The following is a 26104-nucleotide window of genomic DNA, read 5'->3' on the forward strand; positions in this document are numbered from 1 at the left end:
TTGCTTAATTCAAATCTCTTAACATACCTAATTTCCCAATAAGAAATCAACGGAAATTTAAGCTAAAGTACGTTCAATGCAGTAAATTTTATGATTCACTTTATAGAGAATCTTTGTACAATCTTTATGTGGAGTTTTTCATACTTTTATTTTGAAATTCTATATAGCCGCGATATAAAAAGTCAAAGAGATCGACTTATCGAATTAAAATGGCTTCTTTGATGGTTATTTCCCAGAGTGACCGGGTATGCGACCGCTAAGAAAAACCGCCGTACAGTGGTAAGTGTGACCACGCATGCGTCTGCCACAAGCGATAGCGATAGTAAGGTCCAGGCTTCGCCCGGCGTGCCCATCTCTAGCCAAAAACGACCTTTTTTCGCCAGAAATCATTTTCCCGTTTACAGTCGCAGATACGCCACGGCAATTCGCAGTCCCAGTGTAGCGGTCATTTTTTTTCCAGTGCGACTCCTCCAAACAAAAGCGAAGTGGAAAAATAGGCGAAGATAAAGGAAACCCAAGAGCGAAACTCCAAATTGCGAATCAGCAAAGGATCAATGGCAACGAAATAAGTAAAAGAACCAGTGCGAACAATGTGCGAAAAGTGGGAAACGCGAGCGGCGTGGTCGTTTCCGTCGGAGAGCGGATAATATAGCACATAGTAGTATATTGTAGTAGTGGATGTGGATGGTGTGGAACGATTGCGAACGGACGCAGACCGAAACAAAAGTGAAAACGTGCAAAAAACCAAACCCAAAAACAAATTCAACCGAGAAGTAGAAGCAAGCGGCAAAGAAGAGAGCGAGAGGGCGACCAATACAAAAGCGACAAAATGTGCGACGCTGCGGCGGCAACAGCGACAACAACAACAACAGCAGCAGTAGCAGCAGCCGTCGCAACAACAACAGCATCGGTAGCATTGGAGGCCACAGCGACACAGCCTGGAACGACAACGACGACGGTAGCCACTGCGTCAGCGGGAACCACATCCCCTGAAGCGGCCATTCCAACAGCAGCAACAGCAACATCGGCGAGAAACAGCAACAGCGAACGGTCGGCGCGACAAAACTGCTGTCGCCTGTGCATCGCCCCACAAACCGAATGCATCTCGATCATCAATAGCTATGCGGCCGACAAGGAGCCGCTGTCCACCAAGATCCACAACTGCGTCGGCATCAAGGTGAGTGGTTATGGGTATGGGTATGGGTGTGGGCATGGGCACGGGTGCGGATGCGGATGCGGGTATATACATAATCCGGCTGTTGCCATCGCCATTGCTGCCGTCGGTGTCGTCATCCCGGGTCTCCGATTCCGAGTCCGAGTCCGCCGCTCTCACTGAACGCTCTCTTGGGTGCTCTGGCACTCCGGTGCTCTGGTGGTTGGACACCATTAACAGTTATACACACAGATCCCAAATGGTCAGTGGAAGGATGAGGCGGTGGCCACACCCGTTCGCTGGACAGAATGGAAAAGTGAGGTTACGGATGATGCCGAGTAACCATTGGGCAGTGGGCATTGGGCCCCGGAGTTCAAGACCCATCGAAGGGGGATTGTGCAAGCAACCAAAGATGATGGCCAGCCACATCCAAAAACGAAAAACCAAGCAAACAAAAAAAAAAAAAACGAACGAACCGAAAACCAGCCAAACTCCGCCTCCTACTCCTCATCTGCTTTGGTATGGGTGTGTGGCTAGGTTTTGGGTTTCCAATGTTTCCACTGCCAAGTCACGATGCAGTGGGAGTGGAAGAGAATGGGTGTAGGAGAAAGAGGAGACGGAGGAGTAGAATTGGAGCTCCATTCTGGCTGAAATCCAATCACGACCACAATCTTTAGCTCATAATCAAACTTGAACTCTACACTTTTGCTACTCCTCCTTCTTCGATTCCATTGCTTTCATTGCCTTCCCGCTTTGAGGTTAGAACTGATCCTGCTTCCTTTCCAAAAATCTACAGCCTGCTCCGCTTGCTCCTCTTCTTCCTCCAGCGGCTCATCCGTTTCCTCGTTCTCCTTTTCATCCTCCACTTCTCGATTGCGAGAGCAGCTGCGAATGACCAGCACAAAGCATAAAGCCCGATGAGCGCGCCGTCGTTGCCGCCGCCGCCGCCGTTGTTGCCTTGGTATTAGTGTGCCTGGCTGCGTCTGTGTGCCCCTGGCTGTATCGGTGTTGGTGTGTGTGCGGCGGACACACAGAGATTCAGAGATTCCAGGCCAGAAAACCGAAAAACCGAAAACCCAAAAACCCAGGCCAATTACATATAATTTTGCGCTGTAGCTGCCTGCTGCGTACCTTTTTCAAGGAATTTCGCTTGGAGGGCAGCAGTTGCTCTCTGCTCCGCCGGCGCTCTCTCTTTGCGCGCGCGCATCCTTGCAAGGAAATTGAAGTGACGGAGACGGAACAGGCGGAACAGGAGGAGGACTTGGACTGGGGCTTCGCTAGCTTCGTTTATTGATTCTTTCTACGGCCTCTTGCATGCTTGCTTTTCCGGTTTTTTCCGCTGGGTTTGCCCGGCATTCCATCCAGTATGTGTATCCCCAATATTCCATATCCGCTTCGCCAGCTTGGTCTGCTTGGTGCCCCCAATGGATGGATGGATAGATGGTTGGGTCCAATGGTGCTCGGTTGCTTCGCCGCGATTCTCTGTTCTTTTCCCTGGGCTTCGATTCGATTTCATGGCAATTGCTCTTCACACAGACACGGGAACATGGCCACATGGACACACGCACACCATGGCACGCCAGTTGGCTCCGACAGAGGTGGTGTATATTGTACATATATAAGTTGGCGTCATCGTCGTCATCGTCGCTAGCTCGACTGCTTCTCTTGCTGTTGCTCTTGGCTCTTCCTCTTCCACTGGCACTGGCTCTGGCTGTGCTGGCTCTTGCTCTTGCTCCGTTCTCGTTATCTGGAGGCGGACCACATGCTCGCCATGGCATACACACGCACACAGCACCACAGGCAAACGAAACAAAGACACTGGCAAAAGAGACCGGGAAACGGGAGTGGGTATATGGGTATGGGAATGGGTATGGGTATGGGCATAGGCATGGACTTGGGTATGGGCTCGGACTTGGGCTTGGGCTTGGGCTTCAGCATGGGTAAGGGCATAGGTATATGGGCACGGTTATGAAGAAAGAGCAGGGGTTGGCTGGCGGTAAGCGGACAACGGTCAGCGGCGGAGACCCAAAACCGGGCACACAATTTCGTCGAGTGGTTTCACCTTGGGCACACCAGATTACCTGGCGGGATGTTCATATATTTCTGCTTTATGCCTTCTTCTGCTGCTTCTTTAACTGGCTGGATGAGCTCCTCCTGCGGCCCGCATCGAATTTCCAACAACAAAAGCAACAACAAACTGAAGCAGCGGGCAGGCAGTTGAGCAGTTGAGCGGCGTCTCCATTTTGTGGCTCTTGGTCCCCAGGTGGACCAACTTTCTCCCCTTGGCCAAAAAATGCGACGACGACGACGACGATGAAGATGAAGCGACGTGACGAGATGACATGCCGATAAAAGAGGGATTCCGCGGGGAGCGGCGGGCTTGGGGTATTGGATACGAGGGGAAGCCAACAAGGGCACACAGAGAAGCAGCAGAGGCATCCGCACATTTCCTTCCATTGCCTCATCCAAGATGGCGGGTGAGGGCTGACTGGACTGGTTGGAATAGGTAGCCGGGATTCCGTAAATCAAGGATACACACTTGAGGGATACACAAACGGCCAAAGGATGTCGCCCTGGTTGCCCAGAAGAGGAAAATGGCTTACGATGGATGGAACGATGATCCAGAATGAGACGAAAACATTAAATCGAGGAAACTATGCAAAATTGTGAAATTAGGAGTTTAAATCATTGTGAAATAGGGGGCAAGATAATATGAAATTTAAAAACATTACAAGGAAACGCAAAGATTGTCCAAATACAATGTAGATATTTAAAATCTTTTATATTTCTCACTGTTCTTTTCACTGTTATGAAATCTTGCCATTCCAAAATTGGTAACTGTAAATCGCTTTGAATTTCGGGATAAATGTGCGGTATATTCAATTCCTAGAATTTGTTTCTATTTGCTTTTGCGCCTCTTACACCCTCCCCCCCCCCTTCAACTTCATCGGCGATGAAGTTTCAAGTCCGCCGTCTTTATCGATAACTCATTCGCATTGATCTCAGCATGAACGATAACAGCTGTTCGGAAGCCCTAGGGTGGACCCTGTTGCACTTGCGTTTTTATTTGTATTTTGTTTTGCGTTGTCGTTTGCCTTTGCCTGCGACGAAATTCAATATGCCCGAAATGAACCCTGATTCCGAATCCCGACTCTTCATCATCCTGCTCCTGCTCCTGTTCCTGCGCTGTTGTTGTTGTTCCTTTGTTGCTGCCCTCAAGATCTCCGGTCTGCTAAATATGAGGGTTACTTTTTGGTTATTTCTACGTCTTGTTGTGCGTGGAACGGACAGGACAGGATGCTCTCTTTCTCTTGCCCACAGGCACAAATACATACATATATAGAGATATCCATATAGATATAAACAGCATGGGTTTGAAACGAATAAGGACACAAAAAGGAAAAGAACTTGTTCCACGACGCAGGAGCTGAGGAGGCGGGGAATGGCGTGGAATGGATTGGATGGATGGATGGTCCATGCTCCATGGCTGGTGATTATTGCACCTGGTGGCCAGCAGAAAACGAAGGCGGCAGCTGGTGGAATCGCATCTGCAGCTGCCACAAGTCTTTCTGCATTGTATACATACGTACACCATGACCACTATGTATGTATGTATGTATGTATGTATGTACATACTATGTACATAACTCCTGCCCTTTTGCGACTTTCTAAAATCTCACCTTATTGCGTAGCATATCGCCACAATGTGGATAAACCCAAACCCAAATGGGTTTCCGATGTTGCCGCATTAAAGTGCAGTCCGCGGAACATGGGAATCCTTGTATCCTGTATCCAATTGCACTGGGAAACATGGCGGCCATAAAGGAAACGCTGGTTTGGGCGAGGTGAATGAACAACATATTATCGAATCGGAATGGAGTTGGAGTGTGCAGTTGGAAATGGAGATGGAGCAGCTCACTCGAAATCCTCTGCTGGTAGTGTGGGATAATTGTACATAGGATGCGGTAGATATTTACTACCATAATACGTATACATATGTAGGCCCAAAATTGGAGGCGGGTGCCAGTGTATTGTTCGTATGTGTGTGTGTATGTGTTTTAAGGACCCTCTGGGCTTTAATATCCTGGGGTTTCAATTACACTGGCACAACAATACGAGCAGCAACAACAACAGGCACTCGATTATTAAATTAAACACACCAACACAAACAAACGCATTTGCACACGTAGCTGAAGTCGAAAAGACAAATGCAAAACAAAACATTTCCATCGTTTGTTTTGATCACTTTCATTCGCCTTTCCGACAGCTAATTCTTGCCGTTGTATTGCTATCGACATTCAAGTATGATGGGGAAGGGGGGAAACAGAGCTGATAGTTAGGCGGGTTTCAAGCCAGGTATTTCAAGCTACTGCTCGGAATTGAGTACAAAGAAAACACTGAAAGCGGCCATCAGTTAAGTGCGAACGGATCTTTCCAGTCAGTAATAATCGGCAAACTAAATTATTTAGTTACTAAAATATAATTACTCAATCAACTTAAACATTTAAAAATCATAACTTTTTGCCATTACAAATTATTTTTCAATATTTTGTTAAGAGTTGTCAAATATTCGCTTTTTACGGTGCGGTTTTAAATAAGAAATTAAACTTTATAATTTAATTAGCCTATCTTGGCAACAAGCCGGCTTGCCATCACTGAGAAGCTGCAACAGCGACTTCGATAAGCGATTACGATAAAAGATGCCTAACCGCGGACTCAGATAATTGAGATTTAATAGATTTTGTGACGGGGGCGGCCAAGATGTTTTCGGCCCGGTCTCCCGGTGAAATCGGCCCCTGTGCTGTGTGTGTGTGTGTTTTGCGGCAGGACGGGCGTACATAGTTATATATGTACGTATGTATGTATATATATATATATAAGGGCGGACATGGACTTACATACATAGGCTTGCAATTCAAGCGATACACACAGTTGTGCACGCACACAAACAAACATGCGCACACACTGTTATCAGCCAGCAGGACATTTCATATGATTTGCGCAGTGTTCTGTGTGTTGTTTGTATTGGTGACCGTTGAAAGGGGAGTAGAGGGGTGGATAAGGTTCATCCAAAGGGGGTGGTGTGGGATGCTAGCGCAGTATTGCATATAATTATAAGCAGGTCATTGACATTAATAGGATAGTTGGGAGCCGGGGACTGCTGCCACTGCTACCTGCCTGCATTCTCCGCATCGCTGGACACACACAAATCTGCACTGTTGTCCCCCGCCCCCAAATGTCCAAAGGAAATGGCCAGAAATCGAAAGAGTGGGTTATCTAGACTTTAAATAACGCATGTTGCATCCCATAAGGGTTATTGCGTTTTAAACTTGTATAAAACTAAGCTTAATTGGGCTTCTTGCGAGTTATACACTGCTGTTACCTTATTTTTTAATATATATTTGAAACTGAACCATTTGATTAACGACCCACCATTTTTGTAAAACTATTTTCAGGTTACACCGCAGGATCGGCTGTCGCAGCAAATTTGCCACGCCTGCATCAGTTACCTGAACTCATGGCAGAGCTTCAAGAACCGGTGCTTCAGCTCGCAAGCGAAGCAGCGCCAGTGGCTGGATACCAACAAGAGCAAGCTCCTCAACTACCTGGACCTGAACAGTGCCGAGAATGGGGGAGGAGGCTTCTTCGATCAGCATCTGCATCAACAACAGCAACACCACCAGCACTTGGAGAATGAGCTCGAAGCGGAGAAGGAGAAGGCGACGCCAACGGCCGCATCGACAGCCGCCAACATATTGGACGGCATACACTCGCTGAAGAAACGCAAATCCCTAACAGTCTATGTGAGTCCTAAACCGCAGCAGATGCAACAGCATCAATTGCAGCAGTTGCAGCTGCAACCACCGGCCCGAATGACCGCGACGATCAGCAGTGCTCAGCAATCGCTGCAGACCCTTCTCTTGCAGGTACCAGCATCGGCGGCGGCTAGCTGCTCATCCACATCCACGTCCACCACATCCGCATCCCAGCAGCGGGAACAGCAGCAGCATCAGCAGCGCCAGCAATCTCACCAGTATCGCAGATACCATCATCATCATCAGCAGCAGCAGCAACAGCAGCAGCAGCAGCATAATCAGCGTGGCAAGCAAATGTTGCCACATCATCAGCAGCATCAGCAACAGCACCACAGACGCCAGCGACAATTTCGCCCACAGCGTCCACTTCCAGTTCCGGTGGTCAATCCGGCTCCAACATTGCGCAAATTTAAGCCAAAGCTATATTTGCCATTGGACATAACAGTTCCTCCGTTGCCACCGCTGCCAACTATACCATCGATTCCAACATTGCCCCCAGTGGGCCCGGGATCCATTGCTCCGCCTCCTGCTGCTGAACTGCTGCCGGGAATTTCGGGTGTGGCTGGAATGGTGGAGAGCCTGTCGCTGTCGCTGCCGCTTGATTTCAGCCAGAGCTGCAGCAGCAGCGGTCACGTCCAACATCAGCAGGCTGGTGGACTGGCCACGTCGACGACCACGTCCAATCCGCCGGGCAGCGTCGTTTCCGCCACGCCTTCTGCATCTGTATCTGCTTCTGCTTCTGCTTCCGCATCCGTATCAACGGCTCCGCTGCTTATGCCGGTGACGCTCCAGAGCGCCGCCCAGCAGCTGCGCTTTTTCAGACGCTACTCCTATAATGTAATTGTATCGTGCATTCGAAGCGTGAACGAATCGAATCCCCTGCCCCAATCCTGTACACAGCGCTCTTCTACCTGTTATCCCGAATTCGAAATTATGCAAAATCACCAATGTCCGTCTGGATTTAGTCTTGCTTTTGCCGGTTTTTGGAATGCAACAATTTATAATACCAACACGGCCATAGATCTCTGGCTAACGGGTATCAAATGGACGTACTGCAGCGTCCATGATCGATTTAATTGATTTATCTTACTATGCCATTTACGAATTTGTGCAAATGTTGTATATTCGATTTCAACTAATTTTCGTTTCGTTTGGCACCGTTTGCTCTTTCATTTTTGGTCGAACGTTGGACACCCTGCAGCCACTGCCTGCGATGCCCATCAAAGATGAGCCGATTGATACGGATGACGACTATCAGATGAAGTCCATAGACGAGTCCGATGACATGGTCGATCCCACAATGTTCCTAGAGCGCTCCGAGCACGAGGGTGATGTCCCGCTGACGGTGAGTCATCATAAAATATGTAGCAGAGAGTAGATAATATACTATTAAATATATTTAGGTCTCTCTTTATTAAATTATTTTAATTAAACAAAATGAAAGACTTAAAGCGAGATTTTCCTGACAGCTCGACTATAATTTATATTTCATTTGTGTCCCCGCAGGCCTCGGATTACGACTACACTGCGCAGCATGGCGTGAATGCTTCGTCCGTGGCTGCCTCGCTGCCGCCGAATGCGGTGGCCAATGTGGCAGCCGCCGGGGACTCCAAGGTGGCCAGCTGCAGGGCCTGCAGCCTGCAGTTCTCTACCCGGGCCAACGCCCGTCGCCACGAAAGGAATCTACACCCAAACCTGTTCCAGTTGTCCACAGACTCCCCCCACAACACACCCATCACAAAGCCAACGCCCGCTTTGGCTGCCGCCTTGGAAATGCAACGGGCAGCGGCTGCGGCGGCCACCGCTGAGGCAAATCGGGCAGCGGGCGCCGCTGGCGGGAATATCTCCACGCAAAAGTACCGCCAGGTGGTGATGAACGCGTTCATTAAGTGCGAGGGCGGCGGCTACGACTACGATAATCCCGAACAGTACCGACCATTGCTCACCCGCGACAAAGTGGAGTTCATTGAGCAGAACGATGAGTTCCTCGAGCAATACCAGACGATGACCTGCCGATGTTGCAACAAATACTTCAGCACGTACAAGAACTTCATGGCGCACGTTCGCAAGAAGTATCCGCAGCTGCCGCGCAACCTATGCTTCAATTGCCTCAAGATGAACGACTCCAAGGCGCTGTTCATCTCGCATCTGAAGAAGCGGAATTGCATAAATCTCTTTAGAGTCTTGAATGCGTTGCGTGGGAAAACAACGACAGTGGTTGTGCCCATTGCAGATGATGTGGCAGACGATGGAGCAACAGGATCTATTCCAGTTGCCGATGCCGGAGCAGGAGTGGTGGCCATGAATAGTCCCACAGTGACAGCCAGCGGAGAAGTTGTTACACCCGGCGGCGGCTCCGAGCGCCCAGAGAAACTGCGCGCCAAGGAACTTCTGGTCAACAAACTGTACGAGTGCAAGCTCTGTCCCAAGGGATTCCGCACTAAGCACGAGTTCCGAACGCATGTCTACGACAAGCACGCAGATGTCCAACGCAAGGATAACAACTCGATACAGTGCAGCTTTTGCGGACTGGACTTTGCCGATCCCGTTGACAGACGGCGTCACTACAACAACATGGACTGCATTGTCCGGCTGCGCTGCATGACGTGCGATGCCAAGCTGGAAACGCACCAGCGATTCCTCGATCATGTCTACCAGGATCACTTGGGCGGTGTGGGTGGTGGCGCGGTCAGCGACAACGCCTCCACCACTGGCAGCGGCATGGCCAGGAGCAACAGCATGGAACACTCGCCGGGCAAAAGGAGCCTGCTCGGCGCCTTAGGCGTTGGTTCCTCGGCGGAGGAGTCGCGAAGCAGCAGTGCGGCTCCGCCGCTGACCTCTACACCAAAACTGGCGGGCGGTAATCAGGTGGGTGGCGGTGGATCGACCAGCGCTTCTGCCGCCGCAGCCGCTCAGAGCTCGGCGAATCGGGATGCATCCGCACCCAAATCCCAGTACTTCTCCCGTATGCCGCAGGTTTGTCCCATTTGCGGCCAGCAGTACAACAACTACAACAATGTGCTGCGCCACATGGAATCGAAGCATCCGAACAAACTGCCAGAGACATACAAGTGCGTGCGCTGCGGACTGGGCTATCCCCGGATCTCCTACCTACGGGAGCACATGATCAATGTGCACGGAGTGGACAAGAACCGTCACTCTGGCGGCTTCGAATACATCGTGAATGCGGATGCCGTGAAGTTGGCGGACGGAAGCACGCCGAACGTCTACACGGGTCGCTACGATTACGTGATGAAGGACCTGATGTCGATAACAAATGGTGGGACACTCGGTAATTAGGCTTAGATTGTAGACGTCCCCCCGCTCTGCCTGACTGTTTCATCGTTTCATCTTCATACCCATATTTTTTTTGAATACCAAAACTTAATTATCTTAAAAAAAAAAAGTGCTGTAACAGGATTACGGACTCTGTTGTCCGAACTCTTTAGTCCTTCTGGCATTAAAATTCGGATTTCACAGATATGTGCTATTCAAGTTTCATTAATTGTTACAAATATGTTGAAAACATGGTAAAGCATTTCGTTTGAATACCGTTCTCAGATGATTTTATCGCATAACAATAGCATTTAAATTGTCTACTCACATTTGTAAATTCATATATCAATGGCTTCAATATGCTGGTATGTCTAACATTGCCAAAAGCTTAGTTTTTGTTCTTGTTTGCCAATTAGATGAGATAACACTGAAAGTGACACATTAACGTGCTCTGCCTTCTCAATTCCAGATGATGAAGAGGAGGAGCCTGGCAGCGTGGCCAAGAAGATGCGCCTGGATGACAGTAGCAACAACAGCAGCCTGGTGGGCGTGGCTAGCCAGCAGAAGGAGTGCCCCATCTGCAATGCGGTGTTCAGCAACAACATTGGCCTGTCCAATCATATGCGTTCCCACTATACGGCCTCGAATGCAGTGAATGCAGCCTTGGCGGCTGCCAATCGAATGACACCCAAATCGCTAACGATAACCGCAACGCCAGCAACGGATTCGGAGTTGGGAGTTGGAGGAACAATGTCCGAGTCGGCTCCAGCAACGCCTGCCAATGTGCCACCGGCAATGGCTAACCAAACGCCCCAGGAGCAGGCAGTTTTTCGCCGGAGCCTTGACCAGGCAGCCGATCGCCGCTTCCGGCGAATGCGATGCCGCATCTGCCAGCGTCGCTTCAGTTCGAAGAAGTCCTATCGCTACCACATGCTCACCGATCATCAGGTGCAGAATGTGCAGTTCATCAAATGCAAGCTGTGCAACGCAGAGTTTGCCTACGAGAAGGGCCTGAAGGTGCATCTGTTTAAGGTGCACGGAAAGGCCATCAAGGATGAAATGATTATCAAGCAGTTCGAGTGTGACGTTTGCTCGATTGTCTATAGTTCAGAGTCGGAGCTGCAGCAGCACAAACGCAGCGTTCACAAGCTGACATCCGCCTCCGCTTCCACTTCGGCGTCCACGTCCTCCAAGATTGACGACGACTCTCTAATGGATGATGGCAAGCCGACATCATCGGATCTAGCTGATCTCTCTACCCTCGCAGCGGGTGGATCAACTGCATCTGCTCCACTGTACTGGTACCAGTGCAAGTACTGTCCATCAAACTTTAACACCAACAAGAAGCTGGCCATCCACATCAACTCGCATGACGAGTTTGACTCGAACGATTATTCCTGCAAAGATTGCGGAAATGTCTACAGCGGACGCAAGAGTCTATGGGTAAGTCTGGATGGGATTAACTAGTTTATTCGATTGCTGGGTGAGGGGGTGGGGGGGGGGTGGTATACTAATTGGTGGCACAATATGTTACAAAAACTATTCCGATACTCAATCGTCCACAGGTTCATCGCTATAAGAAGCATCCGCAAGTGCCCAACCCAGCTGAGTGCTCGCTGTGCCGCAAGGTCTTTTTCGACCGCCAGATGCACGACAACCACACACCCACCTGCAACCGCAAGCCGATCACCTCGACAGGTGCCCACCAGCAGCAGGATGGACAACTGCATTCGCACCACACGGCCAAAAGAACAATTTTCCGGCATAAGACCGGCGATGACGATGACGAGGAGGATGACGATGAGCAGCAGCAACTGGAGGAGAGGGCAAATAGCGATGGCAATGGCACCACTGTGGGAGTGGCGTCGGGCAGTACTGCAGCTGCGGGCACGTCACTAAAGATCCGCATTCCGGAGGTGGCGTGCACTATTTGCGGTGCTCGCTTCACCGACCAGGAGCACTTTAGCAAGCACATCCAGAAGCACGAGCAAGAGCTGTACGTGGACAATCCGCTGGCGGCGATGTTCGATGATGGGCCGGCGGATGCCGGTCAGTTCCAGGTGGAGCGGCAGAACGAGAACGGGGAATACGCGTGCGATTTGTGCGCCAAGACGTTCCCCCAGGTGATCGCACTCAAGGTGCATCGCAAGTGGCATTTCAGAGGTGATAGCAAGCAGGTGAGCGTTTTTGGGCTTGTGCAGCGAGGAGGACAAGCGACGGACGATGGTGAGGATCGTCGTCTGTCGCGCCACCAACAACTTTTGATGTGCTGATGATGATGATGATGCCTCCGCACCAGTCGCAAAAAACAGATATCAACATCTCGTCATTGCCAATTGAATTTGTACTGATCTTTGTTTTCTCTTCTTTCTTCTCCCCCCTCCCCAACAACCCACCAACCCAAATCCCGCTGTATCCTGCTGCTTTTCGGGCATGTTAATCCTTGCAGAACCCCATCGACGGCGAAGCGACACAGTTGACCAACAACAATCACACAACCAACAACAACAACAACAACTCGATGCACCTCCGCGAGCTGCATGCGGTGGGCCTGATGCCCAACCAGCAGCAGCAGAGCCTCAACAACTCGTGCAACAGCAGCATGAACCACAACAACAACAGCAGCAGCAACCGCAGCAAGTCGATGAAGCGGAAACGTGAGCTGAAATGCGAATACTGCGCCTCCACCTTCATCAGCAATAACAATCTGCGTCGCCACATGTACGAGCTGCACAAACACGAGGTAAGCAATCTGCCCGAGCCTCCGGTGATTGTGGTGGACGATCACCTCACCTGCCGTCGCTGTCAGTTGAAGTTCGACACAAAGGAGCTGTGGATCGAGCACAAGCTGGCCGATGCAAAGGTGGTGCGACCTTTCTGCCCCTTCCAGTGGGGCTGTGATCTGTGCGGCGAGTATTTGTCGCGCAAGGAGAAGCTAATGAATCACATTAACAACCATTTGAAGGAGGAGGTCATAGTGCCAGTAGCCACTAAGGCGGCCATAGAGAGAACAGCGGCCATGGAATCAGCGGCAGCAGATGCGAATGCAGCGGCGACACTATCAGCATTGGGCGAAGGAGCCGAAACTGAAGATCAGTTTGCAGAGAAGGTTGAGGCTGCAGGGGCAACAACAACAGATAAGTTGACGAATCCCGACGAGGAGGATAGCGATGATTTGGATGAGGATAGCTCGGGCGACGACGATGATAGTTCGGGGACGGGAGATGATGACGATGACGACGACAGCGACGATGATGAGGATGGCGAGGGTGAAGATGAGGACGAGGAGGGAGATGGTGGCGAAGGCGAGGACGAAGAGGGTGTCCAGCCACCCGCTCAACTTTTGCCGCAGCAGCAACACAAAACGGATCTTAATCTTAACCAGGACGACGATGATCTCGTCGAGGAGGTCATCAGCTCCGATGACGACGAGGACGATGATGGAGAGGTGGAAAGCGACGATGACGACGAAGATGATGATGATGAGGAGGACGATGTGGAGGAGCCGGAGCCAGTTGGATTGACGGTGCGACCGCTAATGAATGGCAAATCAAAGATGCCGCCGCTAATAGTGGCCAGTTCGGATGATGAAGACGATGGTGTGATGCCCATAGAGGACATTATCGAAGAGGAGTTCGATGAGGATGCCGATCCAGATCCGGAGGATGCCATTGAGGAGGTAGACGAAGATGATTTAGATGAGGGGGAAGTGGAGGACGAGCCGAATGTGGTGTCGACGGCCTCCTTCTCGGAGAGCGAGTCCAGCACAACGACCACGTCCAATTCGCATTCGCATTCGCATTCAACGGGTGAGCGGCGTAAGAAGGCCGTCGATCAGTTGAATGATCCCGGCTTTACCTGTGATCTATGTCAACTTTGTTTCGATTCTCAGGAGCTTCTCCAGAGCCACATCAAAAGCCATATCCTCAATGGGCCAAAGCTCTCGACAGTGTCAGCAGCAGCAGCAGCAGCAGCAGCCGCCGCCACAGCAAGCAGCAAGGCAACAGCATTACTAACGGCAGCAAAGGCGAAGCCTGACTCCAAGTCAGCGGTGCTGGCCAACAATAATAACAGCAAGACAAGCAGTAAGACTGTGGCAGCAGGTGCGACAAATTGAGTGATCATACTCCAACTACAACTCCAACTACCACTACCACTACCAACCACAACTACCAACCACACCTCATCATCTCAATGCAAAATCACTTGAAATGTACAAAGCCAATCCAATCAGACACCGCCATCATCCATCTCATCATACTCGTAATCATCATTCGAACAATGAATACATCAGCAGCCACATAAACATCAGCAACGCATTCCATCAACAAATCAGCCACGTTTATGTATAGCACGAGATGCGTGTGTGTGCGTGTGTGTTTATATAACAAAACTTTTTTTTCTTGCTTCTAGTCTTAAGAACTTAAATTACATATATGTACATCATATATAAGACTTTTTTTTTAAATGTTAACCTAGTATGTACCGCGCACACACCCACACACAAAGCAAATTATGGGAACCATAGACATCCCTCTACTGCTAAGTTTCGCTATTAAAACTATATATATATATATATAAATATATATACATACATTGATATAGTAGGATTAAGCATATAGAAAAGTACGTCTTAATATGTTACACATCAATTAACAAGCAAAAAGAAAAAGTTTACGACGCACCAAAGCAAGCGACAGAAAACGCAAGGGAAACCGCTCAGTTAGAGTTAGTAAAAACTATCAGGATTTTCAAGTATTTCACACAACACCATGACACTCCCAAAAAAAAAAAAAAAAAAAAACAAAAAAAACACAAACACATCGCGAAACTTTTGAAGACGTTTATTTTTCTCATATTTGTAAGCCTTGGTCTTTCCAAAATTTTGAATTCAATTTAAAGCTTTCACGAAGACCTTCGAATTATAACAATTTCATTTCGTTTTCAGTGACTTTTCATAGAAGTCTGACTTAAATTTGACAATTTGGAATACTGAAATTCTATGTCCAGACATCTTAACAAAATGAAGAATATTTTACTAGTTTTTTTATCCCACAAACATGTGTTTCTAAATAACACTTATTTCTAAACGAGAATTTTTAATCAAGAAAGCTTTGTTTTGTTTCATTTTGTTTTAATCATGTTTATGAAAGCAGAAAATAAATTTGTAGTCGGATGTGTTTAAAATATACGCCGGATGTACGTACGCCTTCGAAATCATATTGGAATAAAGATTATATTACTAATTTTCTATCCGATGAACACACGTATTTCTGAATAACTTTAATTTCTAATCATTAATTTTCAATAAAGAAAGCTTTGTTTTGTTTTTACCACGTTTATGAGAGCCGAGAATAAATTCTTGGTCGGATGTATTCAACGCCTTCGAAATCAAGTTGATGTGCACGGAAGACCAAGGCCAGTAGTGGATCCATACTTAGAACCGTATTTACATAGATTGAGATTGATTCATATGGCTTATATAAAGATTCAGCATAATCTGTACATTACCTATATTTCACAACCTACAACCAACCACACGCATGCGCACACAACTTCAGCAAACATATATAGACAGAACTAATAATGGCGACATTATAAATAAACTAGCTTAAGCCACTTCTAAACTGTAACTGGAAATGTAGTCTAAAACGTACAAAATAAATTAAAGCAAATGCAGAACGCAGAATTATATAAGCAAACTTTTGTCCCTCACGCGTTGAAGAATCGAAAAGAAAAGTAATAAAAGAAATGTAAACCTAAAACAATATATATAGCAAATTGAATGTATTTTTTTATTTATTTTGGTGGGGCTCGCAGTTTCCGATATTATGAACTTTGGAGGCCTTATCTAAAATCCAGCAGGAAATTCTTAAGTAGCACTGATAACCACATGGATTACGAATCAAATTCCTTCATAATGTCATCCAATTTTATTCGCTTAACATTGGTTAAATACATGAATTCGATTGTACTTTTCTTTTGTGATGAAAATAACAGACATCTTAACGACTATTTAGAAAAGCTTCAACAGAATCCTAAACTTATTAATTACGATCCCATATTAGCAAGGAATATAGCTTAATTTCAAATTGGCCCCATTTACTTGCCAATAAAACAAGAGAGCTATGCCATTAACAATGTTTATTTGCGCGTATAAACGTAGTAAAAGGCAATGCAGATTAAGTCAGGCACAAAGTATTACTTTGCTGTTTCTAAAGCAATGGTGGAAATTCGTGTGGATGTTGCAAAGGGTATCCACTGTTTGTTGTGTGTGATGTGCGGTGGAATAGGTTATAGAAAAAATCACAAATTGGGTGCACACATATAGGATCAAGGACGAACAGAACATCAACAAAAGGCACTTGGACAGCTGCTCATCGCGTGGCCAAGTGCACACAGTTAGAAAACATAAAAAATAGAAGAGCAGTCGAGAACACGTTAATGGAAATGGGTTAATAGAAACTATTTTATGCTGATAAGGCTTAAAGAAATGGATCTACTAAAGCTAAGTGAAGCGGCCCGGAATACTGACGGTGCTCGGTCTAGGAGTACTGCGTGTGCGGGTTCACGTTGATCATCTCCATGTTGCTGTTGGGTAAACAGAAATAAAACCATGATTAGTTCAAGAGCCCTTAGTATAGGAGGTGTCAATCATTTTGGCCAGTGCCCGATTAGGTAAAACGCTACTATCAAACGCTACTTAATTGTCAATACTTATCGCGCACCGAGCAAAACGCTAATTTGGCCATGAGAAACGATTCGGCTTCAATGGGGAATGAAATACTCGACTCTTAGCAGACTTAATGAACTATAATGCTGTGGGAGTGGGGGATAAGGGCAGGATGAATGACGATCGGTACAATGAGGATGAATCAACGATGTGCGATGATCAACTCACCTGCGACTGCATCGCATATGAATAAATAGCAGGGCCAGGCCCAGGGTGATGCAAATGGCACCCACCACAATGTACGCAATGCCCAGGAACGGGTTCTTGCCACCGAGCACGGATGTGGTGGAGAGTATCATTCGCTTCGTGCCGTCGAACGACACCACCGGATAATCTGAAGGGCAAAACACAAATACATTAGATACAGCATTCGCGATATCCCAGCCATTCGTACTTACTATACTTAATGTTAAGCGTATAATTGCCAGACTTCAGGCCGTTGGCATAGTTGGTGTTCGTTTGGTTGAGACGGCGATATAGCTTCCGGAAGCTGGGCAGAGCGGCGGTGCGCATCCACACGATCAGATCCTCGTTCTGGAAGCCATTGTTGTCCGGATTCTCCGGGTCCAGGTCGGCCAGACCCTTCTGCCAGAAAATTGGCTTTGAGAAGCCCTCAAGGGAGACGTTCAGGTTACCCTCTGGGTTTCGGAACTTGACGCGCTTGTCCGACGGCCAGGCAATGCCCGTCTTCAGCAGCTTGATCTCGGATCCACCCTGCAAGAGGGTCAGCGTGTCTGGAAGATATCAATGTTAGTTGCGGTACAGTCAAGGTAGTTTCTGTGCCGCACCATTGAACAGCGAGTTGGCAATGGCACCGCAGGGCGCGATGGGCTTTCCGGAATCGGGATCATAGGCGAAGGGGGCACAGTCTGTACTGGGCGTTTGCGACAGGTGACCCAGCAGCTGCTCGTCGTCCCGTGACTTCACATAGCGCCGATGGTTCTGATAGTAGTTGGTCAGTCCGTAGTACATGTATACCACACCCTTTAAAAAAGGAAGTTAACGAAATACTTAAATGAGAATCTCTTTCTAAAGTATTATAAGGAATCCAAATCCACTATCAATATCATCAATATCTTTTCCAAACCTGCTAAAAGCAATGTTGATAAATGCCTTGCAGATTATAAAAGCAGCATATAGCTTTTCATTTGAACTACTTCACTACCTAAACTAAGAGCTGATTAATTGAGCTGGACAGCTACTGAAGCTCTGGATCCCTATAACTCACATTGAAGTCCGAGGGCAGGACGAAGGGCACCTCGCAGGGGCACGTAACGCCGGGGTTGGCCTCCAGATACTCCGCACAGGTGGTATTTCCGCCCGAGCGCCTGCACTTGGTGTAGTCGATGATCAGCTCGTTGGCGGTGTTGCTCAGGTGGAGCAGGACCACGCCGATGGGTATGAATAGAACTCCGATAACGAAGAAGGTGGGCAGTACGGTGCGGGCGGTCAGGACGGGCTGCCAGGCGGGCAGGCGCTGTTGCTTGAAGGCCGAATCTGTGGGTGGACAACATGGGAAACGGGCAAACGTGAGCGACTTGGCATGACCTCATGGTTAATGCAGGGACACCAGGATGGGCCCCGAAAATCGATTTGCCATTGGATATTAGTCATTCCCCTCCTTATCACTTGTTACGCAGACAAGTGTGTGTGAGTGTGTTATTGGGGGATTGGGATTTGGATGGGGCGACTCGCATGAAACTGGGTTTTCACCTGAAGGTCGCTTGGACTTCGCCGCTGCACTCTCCTCATTCTCCGCTTGCTGTGTGGACATGGTGGCTTATCTGGTTTCTCGCTATGCTCCTCGAAAAGCTCCTTGGTGTCCAAACGCTGCAAGTGACTCCAATTGAATAAAGTAAATACAATAAAATTTCGATGACAGCACATGAGTCATCGATATGTATCGATACCTGCAGTGATGGTATATATCGATGAAATTTTATCTATATTTAGCTTTTGCTCCATTTGGCTTACCTTTGAGAAATATGTTAAACTAAGGTAAGAGGAAAATCATTTGTCTCTCCAAATTCGTCGTAATACCTCCAAATGAGCAATGCTCTAGCCATCCCATTCAACTATCGATAGTCAGACCGCGAATAGTATCGATAAGGCGTCGCATGCAACCGCGTGGAGGCGGCGTTTTCGTTGTTGTGTCAAAACAATAAGCGAGCAGCAGAATATCAGCACACCCATCCAGCTAGCAAAGATAAAGGCGAAAAGGCTAGACCAGCAGAGATTGTGATTCACTTTGCCACCCACCAGTGCAGTACATACCCGCGCTCGCTAACATTCGATCCACCTAAACCACGGTAACACAGAAACGCCAACACACATACACACAGTACGCAGCGGCAATGAAAATCACAGTGACGACCAGCGATGACAAGGTCTTCTGCTTGGACGTGGCCCAGGATCTTGAGCTGGAGAATCTCAAGGCCCTCTGCGCGATGGAGATCGGTGCGGAAGTGTCCCAAATAGCGGTAATTTTCAACGGGCGGGAGCTTTCCAGCGACAAACAGACGCTGCAACAGTGCGGAGTCGGCGACGGCGACTTCATCATGCTGGAACGACGCAGGAGCGCCAATCGCCCAGGTGAGAGAGAGAGAGAGTTGAAATTCGGCGTTGGAATGGAAACGAGATGGGAAAGTGGAAAGAGCGGGGTGAAGAGAGGGGGAGCCATTATCCTTATGTGGGTCACGTTTTTCCCCGTGGAGGGGGGGGGATCTTGAGTGTGTTTTGGAGGATGGTGAAGGGGGTTCATTGGTCAGATAACGCGAATTCGCACAATAATAAAATTAATTATTGTCCTACATGATCCATAACACGTTTATATTCAAATGTCGCTTAAAAAATACTTCAGCAACATAATATTTAGGAAAAACCGGGAAACCCCGAATACGTAGTGCGAACATTTCATTTAACAATACTTTTGCAATGTGAAATTTGAACTGTGCTCATTTTTTTTTTAATTTGTTGGCGTTATTAGTTGCTAGATTTTTATGGAAAAGCGCAGCGAGCACAGCTCATCTTTTTGCGGCGCAATTGGTGTTAAAAATAAACGCCTTGCTTCGTCTGACTTTCTTTTCGCAAATTCCAAAAAAACAGCGGCACACAGACACGGGAAAGAACACTGGAAGTGTGTGCTGTTTCCACTGCAGCAGAGAGGGGGGTTCGGGTTCGGTGAGGAATGGGCATACCAATGAAAGTGGAGGAGCAGCAGCAGGTGCGTTGCCTTTGCCTCAGTCTCAGCCCCATGGATCCACCCACTTGGGCCGCCCACTGTGGCCGGACCACTGTTTTGTTGACCCCTGAATGCGCATTTGGCCTTGTCAGCTTGTCCATTGAAATGGGATCGTGTATATATAATTGTTTTGCTATATACATATGTACATATGTATGAATGGTATTTCTGCACACATGTGCACACATTTTGGCGACTGCAGACAGGTGTGGGCGGTGAACAATTTTCGATTTCATTTGACCATTGCACAGCACTTTGGACTCCATGACTCGCACGCGAGCAAGCTCATTTGGCAGCCAGAAAATGAGTTCAACTACATATCACTTATCTACAGATATGTACATATTATCTAGTTAACACAACTGCACTTGCATTGGTTTATCTCGCTAGTCTGATGTTTTTAATTCGATTATAGATCACAGATTAATTAAGTTCCATTCAAATTGGATGACGGTGATTTAATCTATCTCGACAAACGTTTATACATATGCACATATGTATATAAATGTTTGTTGTATGGTAATTAGCATGAGTTATACGCAATCATTTATTTCACAATCTGCAAGCCAGATTATATTTGGGCAAAATTTGTTGAGGTTTTTAGGTATTGCTTGCTCTTTCTTTCTCAAAATTTGTTCCATTTTACGCGTAAATATGTTGATAATTTTCTCGATTTGTAGCAGATAACTGCACTGACCACAAATTGTCTTTTAAACTATATTCAATGTAATCGATTCGAATATTGACAAATGTAATCCTGTAAAGAAACGCAATAGAAAACTACCTCAATCGATTAATCTTTCGTCTCATTCAAAAATTTCAGTTGGCGGAAATCCAGCGATCAGCACGCTCGACTTCAGCAACATCGCCGTGCCGGGCACTAGTTCAGGCGGCAGTCCACCGTCAAGGCGGGTGCAGCAGCAGGGAGTGCAGCAGCCGCAGTTCAACAACCTCACGGACATACCCACGACCGATGAGTTCAATGTGAACTTCGACGACGACCCAGAGACGGTGCGACAGATGTTTCTGTCCAGTCCCGAGACTCTGTCGCTCCTCCGGCAGTACAATCCCAGCCTGGCGGAAGCCATCGATTCCGGCGACAAGGAAAAGTTCGCTCGGCTGCTTCGCGAGCATATTACGGAGCGAAAGCGTCGTAACGAGCACCGCATGCGCATGCTAAACGCCGATCCCTTCGATGAGGAGACTCAACGTCTGATTGCCGAAGAGATCAAGCAGAAGAATATCCAGGATAACATGGCGGCTGCCATTGAATACAATCCAGAGATCTTTGGCACGGTTACAATGCTGTAAGTAATGGTAAAAATAATTAATATGATTGGATTGGCTCATTGCAATATTGCATATTATTAGCTATATCAACTGCAAAGTGAATGGCATTCCTGTGAAGGCCTTTGTGGACTCTGGCGCCCAGACGACGATCATGAGCAAAGACTGCGCCGAGAGATGCCATGTCAACCGTCTGATTGACACACGCTGGAATGGTGTGGCCAAGGGCGTTGGCACACAGCCCATTCTGGGCAGGATACACATGGTCCAGTTGCAGATTGAGAACGATCACCTAACGTCCAGTTTCACCGTGCTGGGCCAGCAACCCATGGACATGTTGCTGGGTCTGGACATGCTGAAGCGACATCAGGTAATGAAATCTAGATAGCATCAGATTACGTCGCCTAAATGCTAATTGAATTGGTTTTTCCAGTGCCTGATTGACTTGCAGCGTAATTTGTTGATTATTGGCACCACGGGAACAACGACACCCTTTCTGCCGGAAAGTGAGCTGCCGGTCAGCGCCCGGCTGACAGGAAACTCGGAGGATTCGATGGAACAGGAGGCGATTTCCAATGCAATCGAGCAAAGCAAACGGGAGAGCGGTGGCGCCGGTGGCGGGCCCAACACGATCAGTCCTCAAGAACGATTCACCGAACAGGATGTCACCGATCTCATGGCCCTTGGCTATCCTCGCAGCGATGTGCTTACCGTGCTGCGCCTGTGCGGCGGTAACAAGCAGGCGGCCAGGTCCGTGCTGCTCCACCGCAACGATGCCGCCTCGGGGAGCGAACTCAGCTGAACGCGGCTAGACGCACAGCCCACACCACCACCTAAAGCCGAACTCCCCATAGCCAGAAACCGGATTGCAATAGGATGATGAACAGACTGGACCCCATTAACTGGAAGCCGTTCCAACGAAATACTCCGAGCAATACCAAATAATAAGCCACGCCACGCCACATATAAAGTCAAATAGGAAATAGTAAGGACTATACACAACCACAAAGCAATGAATACCGAAACGAAAACCTTTCTAATTTAGTGAAATGTTTATAAACTGATGTCACTTTTTTTATACGAATCGTTTGTTACGATGTACAATATCTAATTAGGGTGCTACGCAGCACTACCGGGTCATTTTTAAAGCAGAGGTGGGTTGGTTTTTTCTAGAGAGAATAGTAAGCGATATAATCTAAAATTTAATGAATGAAAATCTGGACGGTGATGGAAACAAGCCGCATCAACGAAAACATGAAACAAGTAAATACAAAAGAAAAACGAAAGAATGCCTGACTATTAAATAATATTACACTTATACACAATTTGAATTAGTATTAAGGGTCTGTCAAGAAAAACTGAATTGGGTTCAATAATAAATGGTCGATAGTATTGTTTTGGATTTGAAAAGAAAAAGATGAGCAAGCGCATTTTGATTTGTCTTCTTGGGCATCTCGCTGTTTTCACTTTTATAAATCTTTAATAGCATTCGTTATATGTTATGTATATAAATTATAAAATTACAACTTCTGATTTTTGCAAAACTCCTTTAATTGTTTGTTACAGTTGCTATAGTTGTGTCTGATGCTGTGGCTACGCTAATCCTCTTCCTCCTCCTCATCCTCCTCGTTCGCACGACCCGCCCCCGATCCCTTGTGGTTGAACTCCTTCTCTGGATCGAACTGCATGCCCTCCTGGTCGGCGCCATCCTCCTCGTCATCGTCGCCAGCCACCTGGGCGTTCTCGGCCTCAGCGCGCTCCAGGCGTCTGGCCAGATCCGCCTCGTCGATGGCCGTAACCAGTTTGGGTGCCATGATCACCTTGAACTCTCCATCGTACTCGCTGGTCTTGGCGCGAATGTGCTCAATGGCCACCTCCAGAGCCTTTAAACCGTCTGTCTTCTTGGTAGTGGATGTGGTCATTACATAGCTAAAAGGATACGGATGAAGAGCGATTACGTTTAGGAACCAATTAACTCATTTAAGCAACATTTTTAGTTATTTCGATTTCACAAGAAGTTGTAAAATTAAATTGAATATAAGTTTTTCTCTTAACCAAGTGGTCATTTACAATATATACAAGATGAAAGGGATTTCCTTATTATTTAACGATAAATTTCGGCTAAAATGAAGAACAGAAATCTACAATTTTCGTATTCTTTTAATTAAAGAAACCCTCGTTAATTTCGTCTACACCAAGGGAAATTACAATAGTTTACAGGTACTTACAGTGGCGGTGCTATCAGGTTGATGCGAATGGGCAGCTCCTCGGTGCTCAGCTCCAGGCCCTTGGTGAGCGATGCCTTGACAGCGTCGATGCCCTCGTAACCGTAGCAGGAGCACTCGATGTCCGCACGGATCTTGACAGTGGGCGAGACCAGCTTCCGCTTGATGTTGCTCAACAGGACCTCCTTGGTCTCCGGTTCCAGGTTGCACTCATCGAAGACGGTGGGATCGGTGACCGATTGCTTGAAGATGTCGTAGGCGACCGTCTTGTTGTTGTACTTCTTCTCGAAGTGCCAGGCGGTCTTCTGGTAGAGATCTTCCAGCTTCTCGTTGCCCTCGAAGCCGAGTATGTCGGCGACATGGCGGAGCAGTGAGTTGATGGCCTTGGCCTTAGCGAAGCGCTCGGTGCACTTCTCGACATCTTCGGGCGAAACGCGACGCTTCGACAGATCGATGTAGCCCTTCTCCTTGTCAACACGGATAACCACCACCGGTTCGGTCTTGCCGACACGAATCAGCTTGTTGATGGAGCGGATGCGCCGGCGGGACAGCTCCGACAGCAGGATCATGCCCTCGATGTTGTTGTACTCAAGCAGATGAACGTAGGCGCCCATCTCGGCGATGGACAGCACGTTCACCATAACGACATCCTCGATCTCCGGATACCGCTCGTTGTAGAAGCGCGACGTCAGGGCCATGTTAAAGTCTGTGGTCTATGGCCAAAAAATGGGCAATTTGGACTTTTCGAAATGAAAAACGTGTACAATTTCTGCCGAGCGGGCGCAAGAAGAAGAAGCGTAAGGTATGACAGTGGTGTTATCGATATTTAATTGCGTAGCCGGCAAAACGTTGCCAATTGGATTGCTTCTGGTCACACTGGAAAGGTGGGGCAGCAGCGGTCTATCGATTGTTTGTCACATGGATTGCCGGTCAATTTCAAATTTTACTGTTTTGGTTTTAATTTTGATCAGAACATTCGAAATAATAGTCCAAATGTGGAATGCCATCCCTTGGCGAGCTTGTTATTTAAATACCAATCAATTTCAAATTGGAAATGTTAATTTTTGTTAAATTTATTGCAATATTACAAAAATTGCGAAAATTGACCCAAAAGTTAAATTCTCAAAAAGTTATATAGATTGCTAATACTGATAAATAGGAATAAAAAGCAGTTGTTCTTTTATCTATATGTCACTTTTTATCCATGTTATGATGATAATTCCCATATGTCAAATTTTCATTTTTCATATTTATCTGTTTAAATTTGCAGAACATTTTAAAAGGTTGCATATTATCGCATACAAAAAGGCCATTAAATATGTAATGACATGTAGCTTGAATCGGTTTTTTTAGAAGCTACACTTTTAATTTAAAGAACATTAGAATATTTGTATAGGTTGGCTCCGTTTATTAGTTAATTATGACAGCGCGCGAGTACAATATATATTTATCTAACAGTTATCTATGATGGTCCCGATCTATTCTTTTTGGGAAAGGTAAATACGCGCCTCGTCGACCTATAATTAAATAGATAAGATTAAATTAAAGCGGGCCTCTAAGTGGTCAAAATCAGAATAGCCAAATACTTACGGTTTTGAACCAAACGGAGGGTCTAAAGATCATCTTAGATAGGAAGGTCATTTGGGTGCGTGGGCTAATGGCATGCATGTGAAGATGCTTCACCGTGATAAACGGCGGCAGATGGAATCCGAAGAGGGCATCATCGACAGAAACTCCCTTGGACACCAGAAGATCCTTCAGGGCGTTCTCCATGAGCTGCACTGTAAGGAATCCAAGGATATCAGAATTATTAGGGCATGGCCCGAGGTCACGCCAATTCCAATCTTACCCAAAGAATCGTGCGATTTGTTAAGATCCTTGAGGCTAGCGTAGTGCTTTTTTGTCACTGCTAAGTAATGGTGCTGGGAAGCGGGTTTAATGTCCTGGAAGATGACAAAGTCATCGTTTTCGACTTCCAAAACAGTGGAGGGGATCCGCCCATCGGAAATTAGGCAGAAAATGCAGTTGTCGTCCGCCATGACTTAATTTTAAGTTCAGTCTATATAAAATATAGCAGTTTGTACTTTCACAGCTGATTAGTTGTACTGTCGATAACGATAAGAACTATCCTGGTGCTCCAAAAAAAAATACCGCTAAATAGATTTTCAGTATTAAAAAAAACCATTTGTGTCCAGTTACTTTTAGTATTATTTTTTTCAACAAAAAAATTTATACAAACATATGTATTCCTCTCTATGTATTCAATGTCATTTTTGAATGTTTCATTAGAAAAGGAACAATTGTAGAATGCTAAACAACTATAAATATTAATCGATATCTGAAAATTGGACGCAATTGGGCATGCGTCCCTGC

At 47.1% G+C, this 26104-nt stretch overlaps 5 protein-coding genes across 10 annotated transcripts; 2 read left to right on the forward strand and 3 right to left on the reverse strand.

The window, feature by feature from the left end:
- The first annotated feature begins 380 nt into the window (after positions 1-380).
- hang (hangover) lies at positions 381-16004 on the forward strand. Of its 3 annotated transcripts, NM_167521.3 has the most exons (8): positions 381-1177; positions 6610-6957; positions 8171-8314; positions 8476-10249; positions 10715-11688; positions 11811-12422; positions 12695-14054; positions 14138-16004. In NM_167521.3, the coding sequence occupies exons 1-8, from the start codon at positions 830-832 to the stop codon at positions 14281-14283; spliced, it is 5706 nt and encodes a 1901-aa protein (NP_727980.2). In that variant the 5' UTR covers positions 381-829; the 3' UTR covers positions 14284-16004. The 3 variants fall into 3 exon arrangements, with proteins under 3 accessions (NP_727980.2, NP_001138204.1, NP_727979.3); NM_001144732.2 differs by having other exon boundaries at positions 6610-7749; positions 8476-10261; positions 12695-16004; NM_167520.3 differs by having other exon boundaries at positions 8476-10261; positions 12695-16004.
- A 225-nt stretch (positions 16005-16229) lies between these two features.
- Cdc50 (Cell division cycle 50) lies at positions 16230-18846 on the reverse strand. 2 transcript variants are annotated; one of them, NM_001298398.2, is made up of 7 exons: positions 18692-18846; positions 18207-18475; positions 17767-17962; positions 17377-17712; positions 17147-17312; positions 16974-17064; positions 16230-16836 (listed from the first exon to the last, which is right to left on the reverse strand). In NM_001298398.2, exons 1-6 carry the CDS (start codon positions 18750-18752, stop codon positions 17049-17051), a joined length of 1044 nt encoding a protein of 347 aa, NP_001285327.1. In that variant the 5' UTR covers positions 18753-18846; the 3' UTR covers positions 16230-16836; positions 16974-17048. The 2 variants fall into 2 exon arrangements, with proteins under 2 accessions (NP_001285327.1, NP_573128.2); NM_132900.3 differs by lacking the exon at positions 16974-17064 and having other exon boundaries at positions 16698-16836.
- A 136-nt stretch (positions 18847-18982) lies between these two features.
- Positions 18983-22917, forward strand: rngo (rings lost). 2 transcript variants are annotated; one of them, NM_132901.3, is made up of 4 exons: positions 18983-19570; positions 21043-21526; positions 21591-21876; positions 21940-22767. In NM_132901.3, the coding sequence occupies exons 1-4, from the start codon at positions 19333-19335 to the stop codon at positions 22306-22308; spliced, it is 1377 nt and encodes a 458-aa protein (NP_573129.1). In that variant the 5' UTR covers positions 18983-19332; the 3' UTR covers positions 22309-22767. The 2 variants fall into 2 exon arrangements, with proteins under 2 accessions (NP_573129.1, NP_001285328.1); NM_001298399.1 differs by having other exon boundaries at positions 19103-19570; positions 21940-22917.
- Positions 22726-24543, reverse strand: eIF2alpha (eukaryotic translation initiation factor 2 subunit alpha). Of its 2 annotated transcripts, none has more exons than NM_001298400.1 (2): positions 23735-24543; positions 22726-23435 (listed from the first exon to the last, which is right to left on the reverse strand). In NM_001298400.1, the coding sequence occupies exons 1-2, from the start codon at positions 24427-24429 to the stop codon at positions 23105-23107; spliced, it is 1026 nt and encodes a 341-aa protein (NP_001285329.1). In that variant the 5' UTR covers positions 24430-24543; the 3' UTR covers positions 22726-23104. The 2 variants fall into 2 exon arrangements, with proteins under 2 accessions (NP_001285329.1, NP_573130.1); NM_132902.4 differs by having other exon boundaries at positions 23045-23435.
- A 574-nt stretch (positions 24544-25117) lies between these two features.
- Positions 25118-25852, reverse strand: CG34015 (uncharacterized protein). Its single transcript, NM_001038759.2, has 3 exons — positions 25581-25852; positions 25322-25512; positions 25118-25248 (listed from the first exon to the last, which is right to left on the reverse strand). The coding sequence occupies exons 1-3, from the start codon at positions 25768-25770 to the stop codon at positions 25210-25212; spliced, it is 420 nt and encodes a 139-aa protein (NP_001033848.1). The 5' UTR covers positions 25771-25852; the 3' UTR covers positions 25118-25209.
- Between the last annotated feature and the right edge of the window lie 252 nt (positions 25853-26104).

The sequence above is a fragment of the Drosophila melanogaster genome, chromosome X (assembly GCF_000001215.4).
Source record: "Drosophila melanogaster chromosome X".
Lineage (NCBI taxonomy): Eukaryota > Metazoa > Arthropoda > Insecta > Diptera > Drosophilidae > Drosophila > Drosophila melanogaster.

Bases quoted from the DNA above. Each gene is read 5' to 3' on its own strand.
- hang (NM_001144732.2), top strand. From the start codon at position 830: ATGTGCGACGCTGCGGCGGCAACAGCGACAACAACAACAACAGCAGCA. The intron at 10,262-10,714 runs GTAATTAGGCTT...TCTCAATTCCAG, and splicing joins AACAAATGGTGGGACACTCG to ATGATGAAGAGGAGGAGCCT. The intron at 12,423-12,694 runs GTGAGCGTTTTT...TAATCCTTGCAG, and splicing joins TCAGAGGTGATAGCAAGCAG to AACCCCATCGACGGCGAAGC.
- Cdc50 (NM_132900.3), bottom strand. From the start codon at position 18,752: ATGTCCACACAGCAAGCGGAGAATGAGGAGAGTGCAGCGGCGAAGTCC. The intron at 18,476-18,691 runs GTGAAAACCCAG...GTCCACCCACAG, and splicing joins GAAGTCCAAGCGACCTTCAG to ATTCGGCCTTCAAGCAACAG. The intron at 17,713-17,766 runs GTGCGGCACAGA...GATATCTTCCAG, and splicing joins TGCCAACTCGCTGTTCAATG to ACACGCTGACCCTCTTGCAG.
- rngo (NM_132901.3), top strand. From the start codon at position 19,333: ATGAAAATCACAGTGACGACCAGCGATGACAAGGTCTTCTGCTTGGAC. The intron at 19,571-21,042 runs GTGAGAGAGAGA...CAAAAATTTCAG, and splicing joins CAGGAGCGCCAATCGCCCAG to TTGGCGGAAATCCAGCGATC. The intron at 21,527-21,590 runs GTAAGTAATGGT...GCATATTATTAG, and splicing joins TTTGGCACGGTTACAATGCT to CTATATCAACTGCAAAGTGA.
- eIF2alpha (NM_001298400.1), bottom strand. From the start codon at position 24,429: ATGGCCCTGACGTCGCGCTTCTACAACGAGCGGTATCCGGAGATCGAG. The intron at 23,436-23,734 runs GTAAGTACCTGT...GTATCCTTTTAG, and splicing joins AACCTGATAGCACCGCCACT to CTATGTAATGACCACATCCA.
- CG34015 (NM_001038759.2), bottom strand. From the start codon at position 25,770: ATGGCGGACGACAACTGCATTTTCTGCCTAATTTCCGATGGGCGGATC. The intron at 25,513-25,580 runs GTAAGATTGGAA...GATTCCTTACAG, and splicing joins CAAATCGCACGATTCTTTGG to TGCAGCTCATGGAGAACGCC. The intron at 25,249-25,321 runs GTAAGTATTTGG...ATTTAATTATAG, and splicing joins CCTCCGTTTGGTTCAAAACC to GTCGACGAGGCGCGTATTTA.